Source organism: Choloepus didactylus, chromosome 17 (assembly GCF_015220235.1).
Source record: "Choloepus didactylus isolate mChoDid1 chromosome 17, mChoDid1.pri, whole genome shotgun sequence".
In the NCBI taxonomy this organism is placed as follows: domain Eukaryota; kingdom Metazoa; phylum Chordata; class Mammalia; order Pilosa; family Megalonychidae; genus Choloepus; species Choloepus didactylus.
This window is the reverse complement of record NC_051323.1, coordinates 66,823,356-66,832,083: the sequence shown is the minus strand read 5'-3', so window position 1 is coordinate 66,832,083 and position 8,728 is coordinate 66,823,356. Positions and strand designations below refer to the sequence as shown.

Genomic DNA, 8,728 nt, shown 5'->3' with positions numbered 1-8,728 from the left:
CTGCTTTTGAGAATGGGCCAGTGTGTCAATATCTACTGAAACCTGAGAAACTGAAGGACCCCTATCCTGCTGTGTGCACTGAGATGTTAAGGGGGATGGCTCCACCAGCCTGCAGAAAGCAGGCTCCCTGGTGAGTGAAACAGATGAGCGGTGGAGCAGCTGGGAAGGAACTCCCTCACGCCCTGGAAGCCATCAGTCTGAACTTCCAGCCGTAGAAGATGATTCTAAAAATGTACTTGAGCTGTGCTGAGGAAACTTGCAAGGGTCGGCTTCTCACGGGATACAGAAACAATCGTTTCCATTCCAGTTCGACGACTTCAGCAGTACTGACGGGAACTCCGTCGGACACTCATCACCCATAGCCGTGGTAGCAGGCATAGTCGACTGCTGAGGGGCAGCTAGGCTAGCTGGGAGATCTTTTTCTTGCTTTGGATTTGGGATTCTGAGTACCAAATGCCACTGAGGATTTTGAAAAACATGTAAGTGTAGAATATAAACTTCCTAAAATACTTTAGTGAATTTAAAAGATTGCTGTGGATTTTTTACAACAAAAGAAAACCGAGGTGCTGTAGATCCCTGGCATTGTCCAAATTATCAAGAAGCCACTAAGAAACTGGAATTGTGATCTCTGCTTCTAGTACTTGTTATAGTTCAAGTGACTTTCTTAGTTGATAAATGAAAACTAGTTGGATACCTTCATTGACTTTCTTCTCAATGACGTGGATATATTGGAATTTGTAATGAATCCAAATGCAGGCCTTGCCAGCAATTTGACTGTTGTTTCCATCTGCAGCGGAGGCTGGGAGGGCACCATACTGCTTCCACAGGAAACAGATATGACGGAGAATGGTATTGCTCTGATGAAAGTATTGTTTCCACTGCATCTGAAGGCCAAATTGTGTCCAGAGCAGTGTATGTCCTTTTCTACCAGAGACAAGACCCTGAGCGAACTAGGCTTTTCCCTCTTTAATGGGTTGGGAAGGCACCCTGTTAGTGACGGAGACAGTGATGATAATGACAGTGATACAGGAAGTAAAATCTGTGTGCACACTGTCTCATGAAAGTCCTTGAAGCCCTCGAGGAGAGCCGTCCTTCTGTAGTGGTTATTGAAGTGATGAAGTTACCCACAACCTTAAGTCAAAGGTCTGCATGATGGAGTTTCAGATAACCAAATGTAAATCAGATTTTACTGAGTGCTGTACTTGAAGTGACACACAATGAAAACTTTAATAGAAATTGCCTGTTAATCCATCCACAGTCATGAGTTTCCAAGCTACATATAAATAAGAATGTAAAAAAAGTAATGTTTATAAAACGTCAAATATCTCATTTTAGAAGGTTGATTTTATGTAAACCCTGCATGTAATATTTTCCCTAATGCACTGTTTTATGTTTCCATCACCCACTTATAATGGAATGTTTTCTCTGTGGGGTGTGGCTTTCCCAGCTCCTTGTCACTGTTGGATATTTCACCTGCCTCCTTTCTGGACACACACACACCCTGAAGCAGTTGCTCTCTTCTGCGTACTCCCATGGCATTTGTGTCTCGGTTCTTCCACTGCAGTGTTCTGTTGGTGACTTGTGGACACATTTCCCTTCCTCGGCATGTGGGGCTTTGAGGGGGGTACTGTCTTCTATTGGCATCCAGGTGGCTCTTTCCAAGGAAACCCATTCCCATTGTGACTGCCCCAAGTGCTATTCAGGGTTTGTAATTTTCCTTCTGTTTACTTTCTGCTTATAACTCGTTTGAGGCAAAGTTGGGGCTGGGGGGAGACTCAGTATCTTCATTATAGAAAAAATTAACCAACAGAATAAACCAACCCAGAAACCTCCCAAGTAGGAGAGGGTGGTTTATCAAGGCTTGGGTGCCATCTTGTGGACACTTGTTGAACCACAACTTATTTTGCATTTGATTTATTCAATAAATGACCAAGTTCCATACTTTTGAAACTATGAGGATCCTTTCATGTGTCATCCTCCTTATAATGTTTTTTTTTTTTTTGGTAACAGGTTTATTGAGTTATAATTCACATACCATACAATTTACCCATTTAGAGTGTACAGTTCAGTGGCTTTATAGTATATTCATATGGTTGTACAACCATCAGCACAATTTTAGAGTTTTCATCAGCCCAAAAAGAAACCCTGTATCCTTAGCTGTTGCTTCAATCCATCCATTCCCCCAGCCCTTAGGGAGGTGTGTGTGTGAGGGGGGTGGTAATTTACATTCTGTCTCCATAAGCCTATTCTTGACGTTTCATGTAAATGGAATCCTACCATATGTGCCATTCTGTGGCTCCTTTCAAGGTTTGCCCATGTTGTAGCACACATCAGTACGTCATTCCTTTTTATGAGGAATTATGTTCCATTATATGGATATGACACATCCATCCATTCGTCACTTGACGGACATTTAGGTTGTTGCCACCTTTTGGTGGCTATGAATAATGGTGCTATGAACATTTGGGTACAAGGATTTAGGTGGACATATGTTTTCATTTCTCTTGAGTGGAATTTCTGGATCAAATGGTAACTCTAATGTTTTGAAGAACTGCCAGACTTTTTCCAAAGTGTCTGCACCATGGTACATTCCCACTGGGAGTTTGTGAGGGTTCTGACATAACTACATTTAATAACCTTCAAGAAAATGCCTAATGATAAATGCTCCTTTGAATTCAGTCAAGTTTTTCAATTGTTTTAGAAATTATGTAAGTATATAGCAGTACATACTTCACTATAGAAAAATAATCCCATGAAAAATTTAAAATAATTACTGTAATCCTGCCACCCAGGGATTTAATGTAGTTCTAGTAATTTTTATGTGTGTGTATATACAGATATTTTAGTTGTACAAAATGGGATTTTTCTATGTATATTTTCCCATGTCAACATCAGTGGTCTCCTCCTATGAATCTGTATATTAACAGTACCTACCTACATTTGGAAAAGGCTTACCAGGCTGAGTAAGAAATTTTATTTACTGGTGTGTCCAATGTCTGGTGTGCATTTGGGTTTGTAGACTCTCCTAAGACAATGCAGCCTACCAGGTTGGGAGCCGTTGGCTTAACCTTTAGCTCTCCCTCGACTAAAAAAACTAAGTTACTGTCAGTTTTGATTGGAAAGGAAAACTTGTTCATTTTAAATCTTTCTTTTTTAAGCACTCACTGAAAATGACCAAGACAGTCAGTCACCATTAAAGAATCCTCTGTTGTCGACGTCAAGACCTCTGGTTTTTGGGAAATCAAACGGCATGTATTACCTCTCGTTATTCCCATTAAGAACGCCACTGCAGTTGTGGGAAGGTGCTCGGTTGACCCCATAGCTCTTCCTAGCGGCAGGCTTGTCCTTCCCTCTCTCCTGCGAATTAAAATCGAGCCACTGCTCCTCCAGGGGGCCGAGGTGACTGCCCCTGGGCCCTCCCTGTTGTTTACTCTTCCTGCTTCGTGTCTCGTGTCTCGCAGGTCCTCACAAAGCACAGCTGCTCGGCTCCCGCGCCCATCTGGTCAGTGGTCAGTAGGACCCACGGTCCCTCCAGTGGGGTCTCCTGCTTCCCAGCTGGCTGAGGGCCATGCCTCACTCCTTCCCGCCCTTCTAGTTTCCTTTGTACTTTCACTGAATTGACACTGAATTATATATTGTATCTTTGTCTCAAGGTGATGTAGCTGATTATCAGAAACAGCTGAAGCAGATGATTAAGGATTTAGCCAAAGAAAAAGATAAAACCGACAAAGAGTTGCCCAAAATGAGCCAGGTATGGGATTTATTCTGTGCAGAGAATTAACCGTTGTGCCAAATGATTTGCTTAAGTGTAAGGCTTTGATAATTAGGCCTAGGCCCCTTCATCTCTGAGCCGTAATTAAAGGGTCTTGTAAATTCTGCGAGCTGAACATTGTGGGGATTAAATAGGAAATATTTAAACTTTGATCAATTCAAATATTCAAAGACATCCTAGATATATACATCCAGATATTCAAAGTTCTTGTAACAGGAGGCTGCTGCAGTTTGTGTCTTTGACTTTATCAGATTCATTTGCCCAGTTGATTTCTTCCCTAGGGGGACCTGGGGCCCGTGAACACAGCATTCTTCCATTAAATAGGTGCACTCTCCATTTTCTTGAAAATCACCAATTCGATGATATACACCTGATGACTCTCCTAAAACCTCTGAGCATTTTCCAGAAAAGGGCTATTGCCCTCAAGTGCCATGTGATAGCTGTGGGTGGTAGTTGTTTTAAATTCAGTTTTATTGAAATATATTCACATACCATACAATCATCCCTGGTGTACAATCAATTGTTCACAGTACCATCATCATCACCCCAATCTATTTCTGAACATTTTCTTCACATCAGAAAGAATCAGAATAAGAATAAAAAATAAAAGTAAAAAAGAACATCCAAATCATCCCCCCATCTCACCCTATTTTTCATTTAGTTTTTGTCCCCATTTTTCTACTTATCCATCCATACACCAGATAAAATGAATGTGATCCACAGGCTTTCACAATCACACTGTCACCCCTTGTAATCTACATTGTTATACAATAGTCTCCAGGAGTCCAAACTACTGGCTTGGAGTCTGATAGTTTCAGGTATTTACTTCTAGCTATTCCAATACATTAAAACCTAAGAGGTGTTATCTATATAGTGCATAAGAATGTCCACCAGAGTGACCTCTCAACGCCATCTGAAATCTCTCAGCCACTGAAACTTTATTTCGTTTCATTTTGCATCCCCCTTTTGGTCAAGAAGATATTCTCAATCTCACGGGTCCAGATTCATCCCCGGGAGTCATATCCTGCGTTGCCAGGGAGATTTACACCCCTGGGAGTTGGGTCCCACGTAGGGGGGAGGGCAGTGAGTTCACCTGCTAAGGTGGCTTGGTTAGAGAGAGAGAACCACATCTGAGCAACAGAGGTACTCAGGGGAGACTCTTAGGCACAATTACATGCAAGTTTAGCCTCTCCTTTGCAGTAACGAGCTTCATATGGGCAAGTCCCATGATAGAGGGCTCAGCACATCAAACCACCAGTCCTAATGTTTGTGACAACATCAGCATCAGTCCAGATGAGAAGTCCAACACTTCTGCACTTTCCACCAGCTCCTCAGGGGGGCCTTGTAAATATATTTTTATTCTCTGCCCAAATTACTTTGGGAGGTATCACTATTTCATTCTAACCTATACTAACCTACTGTATCTCACTTCCTATTCAAAGTTCCATGTAATTGTGGTGTTTGAACAAACCAACTGGAGAGTTAAACTGTTTAGAAAATATAGATCCTGCACCAAATAGACATCTCTTCCCTTGGTCTCACATGGAAGTTGAAGTTTTAAAACACAGTCAGTTTCGACCTTTACCCCTTTGGCCCAGTTTGCCCTAGTCTTAACTAGATCTGCTTCATTTGTATCACTAATTGAAGTCTGAGCTCTTTTTCAGTTTTTTTTTTTTAAACAGTTGCTGTATGCGCTAATACCGACATTCATATCTACCGAGCTCTATCTCTGAGTTCCAGGTGTCACAGAGATACCCAGTGTTCCAGAGACCAATCAGGTTATATATACACTAAGGGATCAACATCTCAGAGTTTGGAGATAGCTATTACAATTCAGGAATAGATTTGACTGCTGGAAGAGCTTACAATCTAGGGACCATTACAATAATCATTCCCCTCTTAGACTGTTCTAAGATTCAATTCTGAGTTTACACATTGTAGTTAGTCTATATTGGTGAGGCATTATGGTGTTTGCCTTTATTTCTGGTGTACTTCACTCAAAATGCTGTGTACAGGATCCATTCACCTCGTTGCATGTCTCACAGCTTCACTCCTTGTAGTTGCTCAGTATTCCATTGTATGCGTACACCACAGTTCACCATTCTGGTCCTCACTCAGTGTACCCTTAGGCCACCTCCACCCATTGCAAATCATTAATACTGCCTCCATGAACACCACTGTGCAAATGTCCATTCATGTCTCTGCTCTCAGATCTTCCAAGTACATACCCCATAATGAGGTTGCAGGACCTTATGGCCCTGTGGGTGGTAGTTTTAAGTTTTTATTGGAGAGGGTTCCTCCCAATGTTTGGGCAATGCAGGCTTCAAGTTGAAAACTTATTAAAAGGACTTTTCAGTGCTAATGACTATGGCGACTCTTCCAGGAGGGGCTTTTAGCATGTAATATTTCTCAGTCTTTTTAAATCACAAAACACCTTGTGGAATTTAATATTTCAAGGCATATTTGAGAAATGTAGCTTCTGCTTCCAGATTTTCATTCCACTCCTTCCATCTATGATCAAGTCAGTTAATTATCATCACCCAAAGCCATCAGTATTAACATTCTGGTACACTTGAAATCGTTTGTTTTTTTAATTAACTGTATGTTTTAAAAATGGGGTCTCATTAATTCTTGCTTTCATTTCAAGGGGGTGCACACCTTGCTTGGTTGTGCTTTGCAGATGCTGTGGTTTTACAAATAAAGGTTTGGGGCAACCCTGTGTCCAGCAGTATAAGCACACTTCATGTCTATTTCACATTTTAAATAAGGTATGCACATTGTTTTTAATGTTTACTAGACCACAGTGTAGTACAAATGTAACTTTTATCTGCACTGGGAAGCCACAAACTTTGTGACTCATGGCAGTATTTACTTTCCTGCAGTCATCTTGAACCGAACCTGCTAACTCTAATAAGGTATGCCTGTCCATTTACTACTTAGTTGCTTTTGACAGATGGCACTTCCCAGTGTGTGCTGTAATCCCCTGGGATCGCTGTCAGTGGTGTTTTCACAGTGAAAGGGCAGAGACCACCTTTTCTTGTATTGCGTTTCTTCAAAAAAGTATTAGGTGGTTTTTCCAAAGAACTAAGTAGTTTTTAAAAATACGTTATATATCCAGCCTGGTTGTGCTGCCATTTGTGGACTTTTTATTTTAATTCCAGAGAGAATTTATCCAGTTCTGTAAAACTTTGTACAGTATGTTCCATGAAGATCCAGAAGAAAATAACCTGTATCAAGCCATTGCCACAGTAACCACCCTGCTGCTGCAGATCGGGGAGGTGGGGCAGCGGAGCAGCAGCTCGGGAAGCGGCTCCCAGGACGGTGGGGAGGAGCTGCAGGCCGCAGCCACTTCTCTGGACCAGGACTCTGTGTTCGCCCAGGACCCCCAGGCATTTCCTGAGGCGGCAGAAGGGGAATGGACCGTCTCCCTTGAACATATTTTAGCATCACTTCTGACTGAACAGTCATTAGTAAACTTCTTTGAAAAGCCACTCGACATTAAATCCAAACTTGAAAATGCCAAGATCAATCAGTACAGCCTCAAAACCTTTGAAATGGGCCGCCAATCCCAGTCCGAGCTCAAGCTGCAGAGCGTGTAGCAAGCGCGCAGCTCACTGTGGCACACACTGGAATCGACCATGCCAGAACACGGCCAGCGGCAGGTGGGTTCTTGGCTTCTTAGCCCACAAGTCCAGGTTTCCACTGATTCATTTGGAGTACACTTTACAAACCGGTATCTGGATAGCTCAGTCGACAGCCAGAATTGTAGCCAGGGAAATGGATGCAACCCTTAGCATTTCTGTTCTAAGAAAATGATCAAGTACAAATTATCAGAGCCATACTATTGTTCTCTTGACACTGATTGCAATTTCACTTCTTCAGAGCTGCTGAAATGGGTGCTTCTTTTGTGACGCTCATTTTGTTCCTCAGATGGAATAAGAGATGTATGTCACACTAACCAAGAAACAAACCCCACTTTTCACAGGAAATGACAATGGGAGAGGTTTTAAAGAGTCAAGTTCACTTTAAAGATCTAAGAGCCACTATCTGTGCAATTGTATTTGGCCTTTTTTTTTTTTTTGCACTAATTTTGTTTCAATGCTGGTAATTGAAACCATTTAATCTGTTTGGTTCTATTCACTTGTATGTCCTTCCAAAACTGTGTACAAACATGCTTTAAATGTTGGCCTTCGAGTTTTTTAAGAAACTTTTATATTGACTTGCTCCTTTCCTTCACTTTGTGTTTCCGTGTCTGAAGGTGTGCACTGTGCCAGTGAATGGATGAGGCCGCTCGGGTACTCCCACCTGTGCTCTCAGTGAATGAGGCAAAACACTGTAGGTGACCACCAGGAGGGCTTCTTGTTTTAAATTCACCCTCAACAGCAATTTTTTGTTACTGTAACCTTAAACTTGACCTCTGAGACCTATTAGGTTTCAGGTAAAATGGGATGAAAAATACCTCATGAATCTTACAAATAAATGAGCTAAATAATGAACTAAGTACTGCACATGTAAGTTAAACATGTTATAGTTACCCCATCAAATCAGTTATTTAAAAAGTTCGTGTTATACCACAGTGTCTCAATACAGACCCAGGCAGGAGCCTAAGGTGCTACTGATGATACAGTTTTGGAGTTGTTCATTAAAATGTGAAAAAGGGCCAATGGCAAATGAATTCTGTATGCCAGTGGGTAGAAAAATGTGTTATCTTAGAATTAATGAAACATGTAAGTAAAACTCAGTAACATCATAATTTCCCAACTGCCCGGGACAGTGGTTCTTAAGCCAGGCTGCACTTCAAAACCACCTTTAGAAACCTGAGCTTAGATGCCTTCCTAATAATCAGAACCTCCAGGAGGACAGGAGGACGTAGGGGCAAAGACATCTGTCCATGATTCCAACACTGGGAGCTCCATTAGGATACTGACATGCATAAGTATATTGTGTGGCACTTGG

The 8,728-nt window shown here is 41.7% G+C and overlaps 1 protein-coding gene across 2 annotated transcripts in view; it reads left to right on the top strand.

The window, feature by feature from the left end:
• Window positions 1-8,433, top strand: part of TBC1D8 (TBC1 domain family member 8) — a 101,068-nt gene extending 92,635 nt beyond the window's left edge. The window contains exons 18-20 of one of the 2 annotated variants that reach the window (XM_037806419.1): window positions 3,159-3,248; window positions 3,654-3,751; window positions 6,934-8,433. In XM_037806419.1, the coding sequence (XP_037662347.1) occupies window positions 3,159-3,248; window positions 3,654-3,751; window positions 6,934-7,371 (626 nt within the window). In that variant the 3' untranslated portion in view covers window positions 7,372-8,433. Of the gene's footprint in view, window positions 1-3,158; window positions 3,249-3,653; window positions 3,752-6,933 lie in introns of those variants that run through there. The other variant, XR_005212295.1, reaches the window with a different exon arrangement.
• The last annotated feature ends 295 nt before the right edge of the window (window positions 8,434-8,728 follow it).